The 20,824-nt window shown below is 40.3% G+C and overlaps 1 protein-coding gene across 2 annotated transcripts in view; it reads right to left on the reverse strand.

Moving 5' to 3' along the window:
* Gpd2 (glycerol-3-phosphate dehydrogenase 2) overlaps window positions 1-20,824 on the reverse strand; it is a 130,462-nt gene that overhangs the window by 21,808 nt on the left and 87,830 nt on the right. For both annotated transcript variants that reach the window (XM_028769244.1, XM_028769242.1), the window contains exons 7-9: window positions 7,283-7,447; window positions 6,054-6,198; window positions 2,030-2,223 (exon numbers count right to left, since the gene is read on the reverse strand). In XM_028769244.1, the coding sequence (XP_028625077.1) occupies window positions 2,030-2,223; window positions 6,054-6,198; window positions 7,283-7,447 (504 nt within the window). The remainder of the gene's footprint in view (window positions 1-2,029; window positions 2,224-6,053; window positions 6,199-7,282; window positions 7,448-20,824) is intronic.

The raw sequence follows: 20,824 nt of genomic DNA on the forward strand, positions 1-20,824 counted from the left end.
CCACCCAGGGTACCACTTGGGTTTTATAAGAAAGCAGGCTGAGCAAGCCATGATGAGCAAGCCATGATGAGCAAGCCAGTAAGCAGCACTCCACATGGCACCTGTATCAGCTCCTCGCTCCAGGTTCCCACTCTGAATTCTTGCTTGATTTTCTTCAATGGACTGCGATATGTAAGTCAAATAAGCCCTCTCCTTCCTAGTTCTTTTGGTCATGATGTTTTAATCACCACAGCAAAAACCCTGACTAAGGCCGGGCGGTGGTGGCGCACGCCTCTAATCCCAGCACTTGGGAGGCAGAGGCAGGCGGATTTCTGAGTTCAAGGCCAGCCTGGTCTACAGAGTGAGTTCCAGGGCAGCCAGGGCTATACAGAGAAACCCTGTCTAGAAAAACCAACAAAAAAAAAAAAAAAAAAAAAACAACAACAACAACAACAAAAAAAAAACCCTGACTAAAACACTAGGTAAGGAAAACGAAGAAAGAACAAATGTTATTTCTAGCTTGGAAGATGGGCTAAGTATTGAGGCTGGGAGCCAGAATGATAAAAAGCTAGAAAACTTGAGACTATTATACATAAGAAAGTCCATCATACAACTTTGTGAGAGCAAATGACATCCAAGTAAAGGCACCCAGTTAAACTGAAAAAAAAAAAAAAGTCAACTTTGACTTTGATATACTTTCACCACTAACCAGACTGCTATGATGTGAAAATTGGTTTCTTTCTCAAAGAGTCAATTTCTAGAAGCTTGGCTCCCATTTGACAGCCCTGAAAGGTACTCAGAACTTTAAGAGGTGGGCTAGATGAAAATGACTGTATTGAGAGCACCTTCAGGATCACAGCTGGCCTCACTGAATGGCCCAGCTCTCCCTACCTGAGTGAGACTTGATTAGTTTTCAAGAGCAATATATGCCATGAGAGACCAAGCCAGGCCCATGACCAGTCTTTGCACTTTCTTGCCTCCTCTTCCTCTTTCACACTTTCATATCTACTGTCATCATGTGATGCTTCCCTCCATGTAATAACTGAACATAACCAACAGGACCTACCCAAAGTCCAAATACATGGGGTTGCTGGATCTGAGTCTTTCCACCTTTTAAACTTGTGGTTGTTTAAATAGGTTTGGCCTTCATAGATTCTTGTGTTTTAATGCTCGCCCATAGAAAATGGCACTATTAGGAGGTCTGGCCTTGTTGGAGGAAGTGTTTCGCTGTGTAGGTGGGCTTTGAGGTCTCCTGTGCTCAAACTCCACACAGTAAGGATGATAGTCTTCTTCTGGCTGCCTATGGATGACGAGTCTTCTCTTGACTACCTTTGGATCAAGATGTAGACCTCTCAGCTCCTACTCCAGCACCATGTCTGCCTACATATCTACATGTTTCCCACCATGAAAATGGACTGAACCTCTGAACCTGTAAGCCAGTCCCAATTAAATGTTGTCCTTGTAAGAGTTGCCTTGGCTATTCTATTTCTTCACAGCAATAAAACCCTAAGTAAGACAAAACTATTAGCTAAATAAACCGTTAAAAGTACAGATTCTATAGTACTGTTGTCAGACCAACAGAAAGACAACAACACAGGCTAATATATCTGTAGTACAGGCCTGTTATTCCAGCACTTGATAAACTGAGACAGAGGGATGACACACATCTCTAATCCCAGCACTCTGGAGGCAAAAGGCAGGAGGATCATAAATTCAAGGTGATCATAAACTACATAGAGTTCAAGGACATCCTGGAATACATGCAGCCCTGTCTTCCCTCCCTCACATCTACTCACTCACCCCCAAAAGAAAAAGTGTAGTAGTCAGGAGAAAGTATTAGCTAGGAGAAAGAACACTTCCTGGTATTTGCAAAGATCTAAGTTTGACACAACAGAATGGGGTATGAGGGGTTGAGAGAAAAAAGCTAAGGGTTATAGTATGCAAAGTGTGGTTATGTTTCTGACTGGAGGCAAGACAAGCCCAGCAAGTTGCTGAAAAAGTCTGGTAGATACCAAAGAAGGAAGAAATATCACAGGAATATTTACATTACCTTCAACGTCACAACTTAGGTAGTTCCGCACTTCATTCAAGATGAAGTTAATGTCTTCTTCTGAAGGAATAGGATGCTGTGTGATGTCCGTTGGCGAATCAGTGGTGCCGGCAATTGTCATCTTCTCCCAAGGCAAGAAGAAAATAACTCTGCCATCACTGGTTGCAGGATCAAGAAGTCCCATGTTCTCAGGGCTAGAGTGGAAAGAAACAATTCTATTCTGTTTGGTGCTCGTGCTTAAATAAGCAAAACAAGAAAGACATGAGCTACTATTTTATTATCCCATCTTAATACATAGAAATTCCTAAAACAAAAAAAAAATTAAAAAGGTTAAAAAATAGTAAGGAGCTGAGCAAATGTGATAATATTATCTTGCAATCTTCCTACCTAACAATGCACGGTTAATTAATTGTCTCTCAATTGTTTTGGTTTTTATACTTTAGACCATTCACATTAGATAATGTCAGTGGAATAAATGCCTATAATTTCTTTTATTATGGCCAATTAACGATAACTCTTCAACCTTTCTTGGAGTCTATGAAAAGTATTTTCCTGGGACATTTGACATTTTGCACATTCCACAGTAGAAAACCTGAGAAGTGCATGAGAAAGAGAAGTCAAACTTTCTCGAAACTAAAATGGAATCACCAACTCCTTCGTTCTGTGATACATAAATGAACCTGTGTTACTTTGTCACATATGAGAGTTTTTACTTTATTTCAAAGTGACAGGAGTGTCAGAAAGTGCATGGAGAAGAAAATAGCTCAGTCTTCATATGTTTTTTATATTTGCTAAGTAACAATGTCATTGGAAAAGCCAAATGTAGAGGAATAGATTAGCAATGTGAATCTGTCAAACAAATACAGTGAAGTAATATGTCAATAATTAAAGTGAAAGACACAGATGCAAAAAAAAAAAAACCTATCTAAACCTTAGCCAAGAATTTTCACTAAGACATACCGCACAATTTAAAAGCAAAATCACAAATGCCCTTACAAGAATGGGCAACTGTAGACAAGCATTAATAAAAACTGGTAGATGAGCTGGAGACACTAGCCTCTCTTCCAGCAAACAAGGGTTCAAGTTCTACCACCCATGTGGTAGCTTACAACCATCTATAACTCTAGTTTCGGGGAATAGAATGCCCTCTGTTGACCTCCTTGGGTACCAGGCATGCTTAAGGTGAATAAACATGCACGCACACAAAATATCCATCTACATAAAATAAATACATTAAGTTAAAAATAAAACCCATGGATGGCTGACTAAAAACCATTGTTTGAGTGTGCTTATTACACTTTCAAGAATATGTGAAGTTGAAAGAAGTGGGAAAAATTCAAACCGTCTTATTCACATAGAGTAATGGAAATCTTTAAATGGCTGTCACACTATTGAATTCTCACAGAGAGCTAGTGTTAAAGGTATGTCCTACAGTGATATTACTTAGACAAGAAACAATCACATTTAGTTTAAGCAATTTTCAAGAAATCTCCCTTCCAAAAACATACATGTAAAGAACATGTAGTAGACCTCTTATGTTTATTATACCCTTTAAAACATTAAACCCTTAAAATATTTAATAGAGATTCATTCAAATGGGTAAGAATGAGAGGGTAACAACTGTTTAAAAGCAAACAAAAACTACTTTGTACAAAACAGAAATCTTCAGTCAACTTCTTTAGTACTTCTTCTTTATGTAGACTACAAGGAGGATCAGTCTCTCTCAGCAAAGCTGCCAGCCCTACATGCCATGTGCTCTAAATCCAAAGAGCCCAGGGAGAGCATCCTTCATTCTGAGTGTAGCCTTTCCCTAAGGTCTTCCTGACCATCCAGGGACCCAGAGGGGAAGTGAATTTTCACAATTACGCACTGAAAAATATTCGATATTTTTCGGTCTCTAAAAAAAGCATTAAATCTTACTTTGCTATTAGACCTACAATTTCTAGTCAATCTCAAGACTTATAAGCTTTAGAAGTAGGAAAGGGGGCTCCAAATTGATATGCCCTTAGATTAAGTCATCACTTTAGGTTGGACACTAACACATGCAGTTCTAAACTTTGGATTGATAAATGTCTTTTTGTTGAAACAAAACATTTGAGAAACTTCAGAGAAATATCATGTTAATATCATTTATATACAACCACCTCATGGACCAGAAAACTCATGACAGGTTTCACATAATACACATGATAAAATTAAGCATAAGATTCTAATATTTAGTGACCCAGGTAGGAAGTATAGTTAGAAAAGTGTAACTCCTGAGACCCTCAGAAACTTCCACGGCAATAAAAGCCATTTAAAGGGTGAAGGTGACAGTTACCAGCCAACATGTACCTGGAACCTGTAGAGAATCAGCTGCTTAAGTAAAGACATATGTGTAAAGCATAAAATTAACAAGCACAGAGGGAAGACAGAGCTACTAACAAATGGTATAAAAATTTAAGAATCCACTTGGAAGTATCTTTCATCAGTTCTAAATTACCTACTTCATAGTCTCCCTCGAGGACAAGTTTGTTTTCTTATGAAGGATTAGTTCTCCAAGGTCACCCTAAAAAGTCAGCTCTAGTGACAGTCAGTACAATGGGAGAGGTGTGCAGCTCTTTTCAATCTGTATGATTCATTTGGCATCAGCAGGGGAAGCTGGCTAATTTATGTGTGTGTCTAGGATTAAAGGTAATGAACATTTTTCTCATGCAGACCATTGCTTTCCTGAAGAACCCTTAGTTAAACTGAAATCAATTTATTGTTAACCACTTAGCAATCAGTGTTAGAGCTAACAGTATGTACACACATTACCAGAAAAAAATTGACCTCTTGTCAGTAGTAAAAAAAGCAGGCTAGGAGGAAGAGGTGATTACATTTGTGTACAGCAGTCAGTGGGAGGCTCGTGCTGCTTTTGGAAGAAACCACAAATCCGAGGAAAATTCCAGATTGGGTTTTTAAGAGTATATTGACAAAAATTGTGTTTGTGTATTGGGTTTTCTAAAGTTAAAATAATTCTTCTGGGGCTGGAGATGCGGCTCAGTGGTTAAGAGCACTGCTCTTCCAAAGAAGCAGAGCTCTATTCCAAGCATCTTTGTTGGGTGGCTCACAATAACATGTGGCTCCACCTCTGGGGTTCCAATCCCTCTATCCTCTTCAGGCACCTGCAGTCATGTGTACATTACCTATGCACAGACATAGACACATAACTGAAAATAATAAATTAGTGGGGCTGGGGGATGGCTCAGTGGTTAAAAAAGCAGTGGCTGCTCCTCAAAGGAACTCAGCTTTGATTTCTAGTACCTACATAGTGTCTGGCATCCACTAACTCCAAGACCGGGGATACCAACCTTCTCTTGGACTCCACGGGCTGTAGACATGCATATGGCACAGAGACAGACTTGCAAGAGACAGACCAATACACATAGGATGAAAACAAATAAGTCTCTAAAACATAATACTAGCCACCCCTACCTCTCCCAAACACACACCTAAAAGCTGTTACCATACCTGACAATGATCATTACATCTGTGGAATGTTAGTTAAGATTATATCAAACTTTACAAATCCATAAACACACTTCTGCAAATGACGCAACAAGAAAGAGGGCAAACAAGCTTCACTCTATGTAGTAGCCTAAGCTCAAAGAATCTATTGCTACAGAAATAACCCAATTTCTATGCTAGTCAGACATAAGGATACAGCAGTTTCAAATAGATAAAAGTGTGTGTGGTGACTGACAGCTATAATCCCAATTATTAGGAAGTTGAGTCAAGAGAATAGGCAGGAATTTGACACCAATATGGATGAGGGACATGAGAGAGATATGCTCTATATACAATAAAAGCTTGTGAGAAAGGGTCCCTAGTGTAACAGAACCTAAGACAACTAATACACACAATGAAAAAATAAATAAATAAACCACAAAATCCAAATGAAACACTTTTCAAAAATGTTAAAAATGTCATAGAAGACATTCAGTGTGTAATCTCTTGGGAAACAGTTTTTCAGGTGATGGGTGTCAAAACAGAGTGCTGTTACCTGTAGTAACCAGGCATCACAATGTGGACCCCCGCACTGGGCTGGCAGATGGGAACGACATTGTCATCATCCATTTTGCGCACGGAGTCTGTGAAAGGGCCAGTGGCATTGATGACGCACTTGGCTCTCACATCAAACTCCTCCCCTGTGAAGAGAAGCAGCATCAATTACATACTCGGCTTGTTCTCCGCTCACCAGGACTGATTATTAGTTCATCTATTAGCTTAACCTGTGGTGAAGTATATTAGGACACACCACACTAAGTGACAGGAACAGCCAGAGTTAGGGAAGAGCCAAAGGAAAGGCTCACTTCTGAGTAAATTCACCCAAAACTAGCCCACACTAAAAGGGAAAACAGCACACCACTTTCATGGTGGTTCTCAGTCTATTTAAAAAGTTATATGATCAATCAGGTGGCTGGGGATATCCTCCACTGGGGATAAGAACTCCTGCCTAATATTCAAAAAGCCCTGGGTTCAAGAAGGTAGGGAGAGAAAGGGGAGGAAAGATGGCGGGGATGAAAGAAGAGAGCTGGCTACCTCAGTGGATTAAGATACTTATGTCAAGTCTGAAAAGCTGAGTTTGATCCTGAGTCTACAAGGCAGAATGAGAAAACTCCCTGTCGTCCTCTTGACTTCTGCATTCAAGCTCTGACATGCACATGTAAGCACATGCGTGTGTTCGCACATAAACACATGCATACTAAATTAATTACCTTTTTTCAACTAGAAAAAAATACCCAAATGTTTAACTGCATTAGAGTGAGAAAATATATTTCACAAGTGTTGATTTTGTTCAAGAAAGGATGCAAGTACCTACCTAAGCCAAGCTGTGCCAAGACTGGAAATCTTATTGAGTTATAAGTGATTGACTCAAAGGCTCTGCTTGTGTCACCTAAGTGATGCTTGGAGATTTGGTACATTGATTTAATTTTACTAATCACATGTTTCTGTGAGGGGAATGAAAGGCCTTCACGGCTGTGAGAGATCTGTGGGCATTTATTATTATCCTTATCATTAGGTTACTATTTAACACAAAGGGGGAAAATTGGCAAGTCCCACAAGGACCATTTTCATGTTAAACCAGGCATTGTTGACAGTAAGGAATATAATTAAGATGACTGAAGTCTGCCTTTCACCAAAAGAAAACTGACAGACAAATCCTCACTCGGTCATTATACAAGCAGGGCAAAATGCTAGGAAATGCCTCCCTCGTGGACCCGGGCATACCTGTGAGCACATCCTTGCACCGGGCACCACTCACTCGCTCTTTCCCAGTTTCCGGGTCTGTCTTCTTGAGCAAGCTTACCACCTCCATGTAATTGGCCGTGGCAGCCCCGTACCTGGCAGCAGTGAGGGCGATGGCGAGGTTCATCCGTGCGTCGTTGTGTTGTCCTGAAGCAGAGAGAAGCACGAAGGGAGGGACAGGAGTCACCTCGAGCCACGGACTGGCGGTACAGAAGTGTGTCACAACAAATATATCACATCTGTCCCTGTCACCTGGGATCTATGTGATGGCTGGGCAGCTCTACAGGGTACCATCTGGAAATATGTGGTCATCCTCGGGTGACATTTACCTGGTTCTTCAGCAAGTACATTTTGTGTAAGAGGAAAAATGATGGGATTATTCCTTTCCTACAGAACTGACATCAATTATCCCAAAGTTTTAAACTTATTTCTCAAATAAGTAATTAATCTCTTCATGTGAGAACATATGTATGTGTCAGACTTTTTTCCAATACAGAAAAAACCCTAAACATGGAAGCGAGGCAATTCAAAACCTTGGAATATCTGACACCCCAACTGGTGTTGACGAACAATTTTTTATGAGTGCATGCCTATCTTTTATTCAAAATCAAGACTTTCCCCTTCCACAGAGAATCTCAGTATTCCATAAAAGGATTTCTCTTGGTTTGAATTTAGCTCCTTAAAATGTAACATTTTTTAATAGCACATAAAAGGTAAGAAATTAAGCAGGGCAAAATTTAATTACAGAACAATCCCTACCTGTGTTGTTAGAGATTTATTGCTGAAAAATCTTAGTTAAAGAAAACTAAGGGGGAGGAGAAGGGGGAAGAGATGATTAATCACTTTAAAATACTGGCATCACTGGAGACTTTTCCTATTTATTATTGCCAGCACAGTTAACGCTGACCAGGGAGAATTACTCTACACTGCAGGTCCGGGTTCTCTGTGCCCTGAATAATTAATTATCCACAGCTAGATGTATTGAAGCAGAGTTCAAATTCCCACACATCGGGATCAGTTCTATCAAGATACTACTGATACAGGGATGAATCTAATGGATATTGTTGTTGATTGATGCCACTAGCATACCAAACTCGTAGTATAAATGGTTTATGTAAAGTTTCTTCCTTGTGATTCAGACTGGGAGCCCTGAACGAGTCAGATGTTCCAGGGAAAAGGGCAAAGTTATAAAGAGAGAATCGATGACTGGAGATCCTGCGGCCCCTGCCCACAAACATCTTATTTGAAAACTGCCTGAAGAACATCATCCCGGAAGAAACTCTCTTCTTAAGTCCACACACTATAAGGGGAGAATGGCTATTAAAGCCTGATGTGCGAAATGTTTATTGTTCTTTATCCAGAGCGGCGCCATTTACTTCCCTTAAAATACTGTATCAGAAAATTCAAGAATACAAAATACAAGAAGGAACAATAGTAACAGCAGTAGTGAAAAAGATTCAACTCAGTGTGACCCTAAGGTGGCTTAAAACAGCCAAGTCCAAGAAGCCAACATTCATCAGTGTAAGAATACAAATTACACTGCACAAGGCTAGATGAATACACAGCCCAAGAAATGAAACGGAACGTCACTCTAAGGTTGCTTTCTCTCTGGGATAAAGAGATGACAGGAATGCTGGTCATGTGACACACACCTTTAATCCCAGCACTCAACAAGCAGTAGAGGCAGGTAGATCTGTGACTTTTGAGGACAGCCTGGTCTACACAGTGAGTTACAGAACAGCCAGGACTACATAGAGACTGTCTAAATAAATAGACAGACAGACGTAAGGAGTACCCCACATGTAGTCCCTGCTCTGTGGAGAAGCACACAATGCCTCATACCTCCCAAGAGCTGAAAACCAAAGAACTTAACTTCTCTTTGAGCCCAGAGGTTCCTGTCTCCTCCCAGAAATATTCTGCTCAAGCATCTCCTTCACCACCTTCCTCTCTGCATTCAGAGCAAATCTCTGCCTCTTCACTTCACTTCAACTCGCCCTTTGGCCTGGGACAAGGATGCCTGCAGGGAACACTTCTTGAGGTGTGATACATTTTCATTTTTTCATCTAAATGGCCTCACTGTTTCCTGACATTTTGAAAGTGTCTCTATGTGTCTTATAATTTTATTTCTAGATAAAAGGAACTTAGGCAACGCTGCCCATTATGAGACCAGGATAGGATAGACTGAAATGCCCATCCAATTGATCTGCTCACTCCAACCCATTTCCTCAGAACCACGAAGCATCTCCATTTTACTCCTCAGCATTACCTTGGCATGCACACAAGGGTCCAGATAGCAAGTGCACAAATATGTCTCTGCTCTGTTCTGTTTGCACTTTAAATCTTACATATGTGCACACACTAAGCTTACAACCACAGGACAGAACCACAGAAGAGGGGGGACTGTCCAAACAAAGTATGAGATGCACCTACCAAAAAGACCACAGTTGCTGGGGTAGAGATTTTATCTTAACTCCCAATGGCCTTGACCAAGCAGAGTGAGAGGTCTTGTAACAGAAACACATGTGAACATGTACATTTTGGAATGTACCATCTAAGGTCTTACGCAAATACTCTTTACAAACACTATTCTCAGAACTAAGTCTGGCATCTAAGTTAAAGGACAAATAGGAGGGTGGGGGGAATCAGAGGAGAGGAAGGAAAATCATTCAGTGTATAAAGAATATGAAGAATAGCCAAATATGAAAAAGTAAAAACATTGTTAAGGAGCTGGTAAAAGTCTGTGAAGCTGTGACTATCCCCTGCAGTCCTTTAGTATAGGACACCTTTAAATGGTCTTTGTCTATGTAAAGACCCATGAATAGGTGAACATGCCTAACTTCTAGCTATCTACTAGTACAGCAAGTGTAACTTTTAAGAGCAGCAATTTATTAAAAATTACACCAGCCATGATTCCATCACCAAGCAGCCAGTTTACAATTAAGAGAATTTCTTCCCATCCTCCTATGCCCTGACCTGAGTCTGACACAATCACTTTGATGAGCAAAGGGGATCAGATGCCTGCCAGAAAGAATATCTTCTCCTAAAGCTTTAGCCCCATTTCCAACAAAATCCTCACAGCCTGCTTCATTGTCTCAGACTTCTGGTGTCACAGTGACCTCTCCAGCAGCTTCCCCTTCCCAGTTGGGCTAATCTACAAAAGTCAAGCTAATTTAATGTAGCCATTACATTTAAAACTTCCCTTTCTGAGAGGAAGAGTACAGAAAACTGAGTAAAATAGGTGTGTGTACGTGAGACTGTGGAGATTCTTAACTTCTGCTTCAAGTACATGTGACGAGCACAGCTAAAAAGAAAAGTGGAAATGAGAACCGTTTCTCAGAGAATTCTGACAGCATACAATTTCCAAAATCACTTACTGAAAGTGCGCATGGTGTATGTCAGGACTGCTGGGTCAGGAGCCGTGGAGGGAATGATGTAGAGGGAGCGTGATGCGGGACACACAGCAGTGATGTGGGGTTGAGATCTCTGTACTGCAATTTTTGAGGGTAGCACTCACCTGGGTGGAGAAATGTGGATAAGGCAGTGCGAGCATGCCTGAGTGCACATGTGCCAAGCGTCCTTTATAGAAAGGCTGAGTACTTCTGAAATTACCCAGCTTATGTGGTGTGTGTGTGTGTGTGTGTGTGTGTGTGTGTGTGTGTCTGTGTCTGTGTATGAAGTATCATTTACAGAAAGGCTAAGTAGTTCTGAAATTACCCAGCTCGTGTGATATGCCCCTCAAGGTATTACTTCTCCTACTTTGTATGAATGTACAGTAAAAAACAGACAAGTCAGGCATCAAGGCACATTCCTTTAATCCATGTACACAGGAGAGAGAGGCAGGTGAATCTCTATGAGGACAGCAAGGTCTGAGTTCCAGGCTAGCCAAAGCAACATGAGTCAGTCTCTGTCTCTCAATCTCTCTGTCTCTCTCTCTCTCTCTGTCTCTCCCCGCCCTGCCCTCCTACCTCCCACCACACACAAAAGGTGCTTCAGCAAGGAAATCAGAAAAACAAGCAAATAAACAAATAAGCCTACAAACAACAACAAAAGAGAGAGAGAGAGAGAGAGAGAGAGAGAGAGAGAGAGAGAGAGAGAGAGAGAGAAAGGGAGAGAGAGAGAAATCATCCTTTTCCCCTGGACTAGAAATTTTCATTATATTTCACTTGTACAACTGTGTGATCTATTACAAATATTGTCTCACTCTTATCCCGTTCCTGTAGCCATGACTTTTGTCCTAAATCTTTAGGATCCCCTTCTCGTTCTTACTCTGGACTCTACAATGGGAAATTCATTGGTCCGTGGAATACTAGTATCCATGATAAAAGTGAGCTTCAAAGGGCCTGTGCTCCTCCTCCCCTCTGCCAATGCAGTGAAAAGGACATTCTCAGGTGAGCAGGACCCAGGGCAAGATTCAAGGTGTGACTTCTACCTGTCATCTCAGCCCAGGCTGTACCCAGTGCCTATCACTCAGTCAACACCTACCTCACAAACAGATACAGCCAGGAGTCACCCTGCCTACCCCAGACAAGAACAGAGGAGCCACGCACAAATGTCAATGCATGAGCAATAAGCTTTAAGCAATTAAAGCAATTAAGGAAGGGCCAGAGAGCTTGCTCAGAGGCTAAGAGCACATCTGCTTTTGGAGGACCTAGGTTCAATTCCCGAAATCCAGAAGGAAGCTCACAACCATGTGTAGCTCCAGTCCCATGGGACCTTATACCGTCTTTCAGTCTCCACAGACATTACACCCATATGATACACATACATGCAGACAAGCCCTGAAACATATAAATAAGTAAATCTTTCTTCTAAAAAGCAATTAAGGAAGACTGCTTATGATGGTCCATAGCTGTTAACTTGTAGTGATAGTTAGAGCTTATGCAGAAGCACAAAGGACCAGAAATACAGTTCCAGTATTAGTATGTCTCAATTATGGTAGGTAGTGCCTACAAAATGACTTTTCTTTTACTGAGACCACAGATTATTCATTTATCTTTTATACAAGTTACCAGGAATTAAGTTTTTTTAAAAAAAATCCTCCTGGGTTGATGTACATTTTTCCAGAAAAATGTCTTCTAATATAGAATATAGTCTTCTAATGTAGAGTAGAGAAAATCAAAGGTATAATATTCTAAGTTGATGAATTGGAGTAATTTGCTGTCACTTATCCATACTACAGTTCTCAAGAAGGGACACCTGTTAGCACCGAACATGTAATCATTTTTATTATTTAGTACAAAGGTACAATTAAATGCAGGCACAGGATGTGACCCGCATCACAATTCTGCCTGGCCTTTCTCTTCCCAGTATCTTTTTCATTATCCTAGGCCTTTTGTTCTTCCGTGTTTCTTTTGTCTCACCCTAAGTTCTGGAACAAGCTATTTACAATCTGAATAATTAGCAATCAGGGTGGATCTGTGGTCTTTGGCCTCGTGTAAAGGAAACATTGTCAGATGCCTTAACATGACACACTGAAACAAGTAAAGTTTCTATACCCTCAGGACTTTCCCTTTCTTGAAAAAAGTTTTAAATGAATCTAATGAGTGAGTTTTCTACTTCTCAGACACTTAGGAGTCTAACTAGAGTAACAAAAATGAAGCTTCATTTAAAATGCAAACAACAGAATGCTTTGAGTATTCATTAGCTATTTTCGTACAAAATGTTCTATACATTAGTTTACAATGAACACTCCCGGTGCCTGCCTACTTGAGGACAATGCATTCCTTCGAGCACAAGCCAAGAGGGATTTTGTAAATTTCTTTCTTCCTTCTTTCCTCTCACTACTTCTTAGAAGATCAAAAGTGAAAAGACCCATGTGACAACTAATTGAAGTCAGAAGAGTCAAAACACAGGGGACTGTTAAATAAACCATACAATCATGAGGCCTAACAGCCCAAGTTTACTCTTCCTAGTTTGCAAAATGCACTAAGCTCATTTGATAAGTCCTTTTGGAAAACCTACTTCTGATTGAGAAGATGTACCTTTGTTTAGCAAGTCTGTAGACGACACAGAATTGTCACTCCAAAAATTTGAGCTGAATATATTTTAAATTCATTCCTTTTGTGCATATTGATTAGATAGCTACTAACTCTGTGCTGTGTTCCAAAGTATCATTTATGGAAACAGAAATCAAAAAGGTCAGATTGATCCAGCTGCCCTGGATTTCGGGCTATGGGAGTAAAATTTACACATTTGTGGCAGTCGCATGTTCCTGAGGTCCTCATGTCCTAGTACTTTCTCTTTCCCCTGAAGTTTTCTAAAATGCCACCAAGCTTAATGTTCCAGACATACCAGCTCTTTTCTCCTAAATTTGGGGGAGATTTGCAAAGTTTCCTTCCCAGGGAATATGTGTTTGGGGTCAAGGCTGGTCTCCACAGACTAAGTCCTGAATTCACTGCATCTGATGGTCTCTTCTCTCAGCTACTCAAGCAGAAATGAGGCAAGAGAGAAAGGCAGGGCAAAGAGACAAGAATCCTCCTTCACTCCAGAATCAGGTTGAAGGCTCTTGACAAAGGAGACTCAAGTGAACCAGCACAATTAAGGATTTCCTTCCTCTCTGAGTGTAAACACAGTTCTCTCGGAACTGCACCAGAATCTCCTTTACAGTAAAAGGTTTGTCCTAGGCTCCTTGTACAACTCTTGTGGATTCCTGATTTTACCTTATCGGATTATAAACCCATCCAAGGGACCTTTAGAGCCACCACTACCATCCAACTCATCAGAAGAGAGAAAAGAGAGCAGGGGAGCTGACTGGGTAGGCAAAGTGAACATACACATGAGAGAGAGGAGGGTGGGGAGGAGGTTCCTTAACAGCCAGTGCTACACAGTGAGGTGTGGTCTCAAAAAAGCTATGGTTAGTGTCAACATGTTAAAGAAAAAAAAAAACTGAATACTTTTCAATTCTAAATGGTTGAGCAGGTCAACGTGTTTGCTACCAAGCCTGAGGACCTGAGTTCAATCCCTGGGACCCATGTGACGGAAAATAACAGTTCCCTCCCTCAAATATGTGACAGCCCATTTCTAAATTCCTTGAATTTCACTTCCCTATGAGTTTGCTTTCCTTTCACTAGGACTGACAAGCAGACTTTTTTTTTCTTTTATAAATAGGAAGAATGGAATTGAACCTTGGAAAATGATACTGACACAGCAGTATACTGCTACTAAACTTAACAAATCTCCATCCAGGACTCCTCATTTTCTCTTAAAAAGCAAAACCAAAACCAGGAAATTTTGCTGTTTTTTTTAACAGAGGAAACCAACACTAGCTATAAAATGTACTAGCCTGAGCAAAATATGGTAAAGCTGAATTACAGTCCCTTAAACAGCCGTTAACAGCAGCCAGTAGCCTGGTACTTGCTGTGGTTTCTTGGCTGGCTTCCTAATGTCTACCTAGTTCCCTTTCTCATACATTAGCCTTGCAAAGAGGCTTCCTTCCTACAGAAGAAGAACGGTCAGCCTCTATCTAGTATTGCTTGGTTCCCAGTCACAGACTTTCCTCTATCGGGCGCTAGAGATTTTTTTAAAAAGGGCAGTGTAAGTATGGTGGCAGAACTGTCTTCTTTCTGACTACAACAGTGGCAGAAAAGCCAGCACTGAGGCAGTCATCTACTAAACTGCAGCAGTAAAGAAAGAGAGAGCACAGATCCTGGAACAGGGTTCTTCAAATCATTTTCCATTCATTACTTTCAAGCTAAGCCTTTTTTTTGCCTTCCCAACATTTCTGTTGCCACTCAAGAATCTTCCTTAAAAAAGCTCTTTCCCTTGCCAAGTATAGGGGCTCAAAGTTGCAATCCCAGCATTGCGGACACTGATGCAGGAAAACAACAGATCCAAAGCCAGTCTGAGCTATGTGGTGACAAAAGTCAAGAAAAAGAAGAAGGGCTAGTGGTGGTACGGATCTTTAATCCCTGCACTCCTCTGTGAGCTTAAGGCCAGCCTGGTCTAACTAGAGTTCTAAGAGGCAGACAGGGCTACACAAAGAGACCCTATATCAAAAGGCCCAAAGGAAGGAGAGGACACTCTGTATCAAGAGACCCGAAAGGAAGGAGAGAAAGAAGAGAAGGAGGGGGAGGAGGGAAGGAGCAGTGCGGGGAGAGAAGGAACACAAAATAATTATTTTTTTTCCTTCTGCACATCACTAAACTGAGCATGCCCACACACTGTGTCTCAACTGCTTATCACACCTGCCACAGGACAGGCCGAAAAGATTTTCCTGCCATCTACCAGCTCTACTTAAGTTTTTATCTTCAGATTTAACATAAACCAACTAAAAAATTAACAAGTTACTTATATAACAAGCCAAAAAATCCCTTTATGTAAATAAATCACCTTCCATCGCAGAACAAGCCAACATAAATGAACTCCTTCACTTACACAGGCCCATTCACTCTATTTGCCTGAATAGGTTTTAACAAAACGCAGGAATGGCCAACCCCAGGAGTGACTCAGAGTGTGACTTACATAATAAACACAAGGAATCCCGCACTGAGGACCAGCCAGGGAATTCAAAACGGCAAGAAGCCTTCTGAGAACCTTTATCTGTTTTGTCCCAGAGATAGTTTATCAGATTCGTCTTGTCTCTCTAATCACAAAAGATTCCACCCTTTATCAAGCTGTTATCAAATCATTATGACCAGTGTCAAGAGTCCAGATTATCTGAAAACCTGTTTACCAGGAGCCAAACTCCACTGGGGAGAAGACACGTGAAAACTGCCCACGCCTGGTCGGAACCCTGTCTGTCACCAGGTTCAGACCCTTCCTTAGTGGATTTCTTCACCTGTAAGTTACTGCTAAAAACAATTTCTCTGACCATCTTTTGAAGCCTCTGAAATGGCCAAATTCAGAATACATGGAAAAATTGTAAGTACGAAACTACCACAGTCAAGAAACATTACTTTCTATTAAATTGATCTTATTTCTCATTTTACATAATGTTCAAACAGAAAACATTCTGCCTCCACCTTCCAAATGCTAGGATTATAGAGGTTTGCCATCAACCAGTTTAATGGGGTGTTAGGATGAACCCAGGCCTTTGTATATGTCAGGAAGGGGGAAAAAAAACCACTAAGCTATACCCCAGCCCTGTCTGAATTTTTACTGAAAGTATCCGGATCTTATATTGATGATTATCATGGGCTTCTTCTCTGGACTCTCTATTTGAACAGCACAAGACTTCATCAGATGTGCAGTTTCTCAGGGGGATGAATGGGGGTAATAAATACCCTCTAGCTTATCTCTGGAAAGGACCAGGATGCCTGGCAAGCATAGAGGTGTTGAGGTTCTGTTTCTGTTTGTTTGGTTTGGTAATAGTAATCAATTTACAATGACTGAGTTGTTCTAATGCCAATCAACTTACCACAGTCTGATCACCAATAATCATACTCAGGCAAAAACAGCAAGGTGAAAATACTTAATTTCACTGCTTGCTAATAGCAGAATATCTGAATTGTCTTCCAGACAAAAAGACATGGTGTTTATGTACACCATAGTTAACAAGGAAAGGATATCAATATTGCACCTGTATATATCTAATAATGTGCCACACACCATAGCCATGTATTAACATAAATGTGTTGATGAAAATAATATAAACATGTAATACAGAACTTCCCCCTTTGGGATAGCAAGAGGAGGGAAATAGCTACATATATAATCGATATTTCCCCTGGACTGAAGGAAAATGTTTCCAATATTCTATAGCTTGGAATTTACACTCAATAAATGTGTGAGGTTACAAATAAAATAATTCAATAAATAAGCTGTTGATTCATTTCAGATAAATTATTACATAAATTACAAGAAAATAATACTATAAACAGCTCTTGCTTAAAATGGTGGCACAAGCCGATAGCCCTAGTTCCTGAAAGCTGGAATGCAAGATTGGAAACTTAAAACTAGTGGAGGCTACCTAGCAGAACCTTGTCTCAAAAAATAAAAATAAACAATAAAACCACTCCAACTAGCTCTTTCAAAATAAAATAAAAAAAGTTTCAGGGAATGTCAAAAAATGTTCCCTTTATCTATGAAGTAGTCATGTGCATGTAATAAGACGAGTATTAAAAAAAATACTCCAAAATTAGCACCTTACACTTCTAAACACTACATTTAAAAAAAAAGGTTACAAATATAGATATTATACAACTCCACATGAAACTGGAAATTTATTCACTACTTTCACTCTCATCTTTTAAATACAAAGCTGGGACATACAGCCATTACCAATGTTTTCACTTTCATTTATAATGAAAAAAGTAAAACAAATCAAATTCGGTTTTTCTGTGTGTGGGGCTTCTTGCCCAGGTCCCTGGCAATTCTCAAGGTCTCTCTAGGCTATTTTGAAAGCATCTTATTAGTTCCCAGGACAGTCAAGGTGCCCTTGCCCTGCTGTCTGTCATTTTTGGTGGCCTTCAACCACAGACTGGGCCCCATGCAGCTCGACAGAAAACCTTCACCACACCTGGTGATTTTCAAGGAGCCCCCACCTGCCCAAAGCTATCATATGCTCACACACTGATTTCTGCCTTCAGACCGCAGGGGTCTAGTGGTCCCTACAGATACAGTCCACCCTAAACAAATATACATCTCCCTGCCTCGATTCCCTCCACATTCCCACGGACTAGAACCTGTCTGGCTGCCCTCCATGTTCCAGAGGACTAGAACTCTATCTGGGTGCCCATCATATTCCTGTGGACTAGGACTCTTCGTTGATGCTTTCCATGTTCCTGCAGAAGAGAACCCTGTCGAAGCTAGAGTCTGAACATCCTGCCTAGTTTTTCTCCCAAAGTCTGGTTTCTCAAAAGTTAAAAGGATTACCTGGTGTGTCTTACAAAGATCCCTTCTTCCTGAAGAAAAAAAGACCAACATGCATTTGATTCCACTAAAAAGACTACTTACTGTCCTGGTTAGACCCATACACTGATGAGGGTGTGAAGTTGCTGTTTCCGCTGGAACATGTAGCTATCACTCAAATCTACACCATGGAAGGGTGCTCAGAACCCAAAGGGACATAAAACCCATCTGATGAGTGGCTACTCTAACTCTACCAACCTTCCTGAAGAGCCCTGTCTTCACATTTTATCCACATTTTCAGGACAAGAACATTGTTTATGGAACTAGAAAGATGGTTTGTTTCATAGTCAAGAGAGCTGGCTACTCTTTCAGAGGATCCAAGTTTGGTTCCCAGTACCCATATCAGATAGCTCACAACTACCTGTAAGACCATGGAACTCCAATGGTCTGATGTCTTCTTCTGGCTTCTATAAACACACAAAACACCACACACACACACACACACACCAGGTATACAATCAGATACATACATACATATATACATACATACATACATACAATAAAGATGAAATAAATGTTTAGAAGAAGAGGAGAGGAGGCTTGTTAGTTGACATTGCTAAGGCTTACTGCTACCCCAAATGGCTGTGTAAGTAGAGTCTATGAATTCCTTATCACCTATATGCAATATGAAAATTGTGCCTTATCTATTTTTTCTCAGCAACATATCTCAGTTTACAGATTTAAAGTCAATTTACTTTATGAATTCTTAATTCATCTGGTCATAAATAAATTTATATGTCAAAATGTTGAATTCTAATTAAAAATCTAAGCCTAAAAATCAAGACTCAAGCAGACGACACTAGGACTATTCACCTTAAAGAGCGAACAAAATTATAATATATTACACCATTAAAAATGCAACTTAAAATACAGCATATTACTCTTCGACTTAACACACGTCTCCAAACTTCTGAGGAGCACTGCACAAAGATGCCTTTGTAAAACACGCTCGACAGTGCTTTGATGTGACCGTATGTTCATTAAAAGGAAGTATTACTACTTACATACATAAGGTACATAATGAATTCAGTATGTGTCTAGAGTTGGCTAATGCCATTAAAGCACAAGCCAAAAGCACAGACTATAAATCAAAATGCAATTTGTCAAAGTTAGATCTTAATATGATACAGGTTAAAAATAAATAAATAAACTACCAGTGTCACTATACGGGATTGGTGAGGAGAGCCGAGCCCAAGCTGCGACCAGGTTGCAACTGACATGCCTTTGTTCTATCTATAGCTTTGGCTATTCCTCTCCTTCTCCCACCTGGATAAGTACAAAATTAGCATGCACCAGGCCTTCTTCGTTCTCCAGGGGGGTTATATCACTAATACTGCTCTAAAGACTACTATTCTTTCCAAAATGCTGACATAAACCAGTTGGGTAATCACAGGTTTGTTTGTTTTTTTTTTTCCTTTAAGACTACATTACTGAAGTTTTAAAGATCTAGATTGTTCTTAAAACAGAACTTGGGAACATTTGACGTTACTTTATTCATACATCCTCATACTGTAGATTTAACAAGAGACCAGAAAGAGTAGACTTACAAATAGACACAAACCACAAAGACAGCTACCAGTACCGTAAGAAAATCTAGAGAGTGTACATGGGGTGAGGGAAGGAGATGGGTGGCAGGTTGTGAAGGAAAGGGAAGCAACAAGGTGCACGCCATTCTCTTCAGTTCTCTTTCCATTCTAGGGCTCCTTCAGAGCAGGACTAATCTCTCCAAAGACATTCGTCCCCCAAACCTGTTTCCTATATCTTTGTCAAATAATGTTTTTACTCACAGGATCCCCATGGCCAACACAATTCAAATGGAATACATGTTTCTCTATAATCCAGGCCCTCTGTGCTACTCTCTGTTTTGTATCTTTCTGAGGCTCCACATGGCTGCCTTCTAGATGGCCTGAGCTTCATACCACTAGCCAACATCTTCCTTTCCACATCCTCCCCAACTACCTTGACTTATTTTTTTCTCTTTCTTAAAATTTAGCAAAATATTGCACACTTAAGGGAGCTTTTCTAGACCTACCTCACCTAGCATGACATGTCTAGAAGCTTCTGTATTTAGCTCATATGCATTTCTACAGCTTCTCTCTGTTAGAAAGTCTTTTGAGAATATGAAGCATTTTGAATTTGGCTCAGCATCTATGGTACTGTCCAGTTGATAGAGATGTGATATGCAACTCTATCATATTTTTGAAACACAAAAATCCCTTAAAGAATTACAGGAAAACACAAACAAATAAGTGAAGAAATTGAACAAAACCATCCAGGATCTAAAAATGAAAGTAGAAACAATAAAGAAATCACAAAGAGAGACTACTCTAGAAATAGAAAAACTAGGAAAGAGATCAGGAGTCAGAGATGCAAACATCATCAACAGAATACAAGTGAGAAAAGAGAGAATCTCATGTGCAGAAGACACCATGGAAAACATTGACACAACTATAGAAGAAAACGCAAAATGCAAAAAGCTCCTAACCCAAAACATCCAGGAAATCTAAGACACAATGAGAAGACGAAACCTAAGGATCATAGGTATAGATAAGAGTGAAGATTCCAAACTTAAAGGGCCAGTAAATATCTTCAACAAAATTTTAGAAGAAAACCTTCCTAATCTAAAGAAAAAGATGCCCAGCCGGGTGGTGGTGGCGCACGCCTTTAATCCCAGCA

This window comes from Grammomys surdaster, unplaced genomic scaffold (assembly GCF_004785775.1).
Source record: "Grammomys surdaster isolate TR1022 unplaced genomic scaffold, NIH_TR_1.0 191, whole genome shotgun sequence".
NCBI lineage: Eukaryota > Metazoa > Chordata > Mammalia > Rodentia > Muridae > Grammomys > Grammomys surdaster.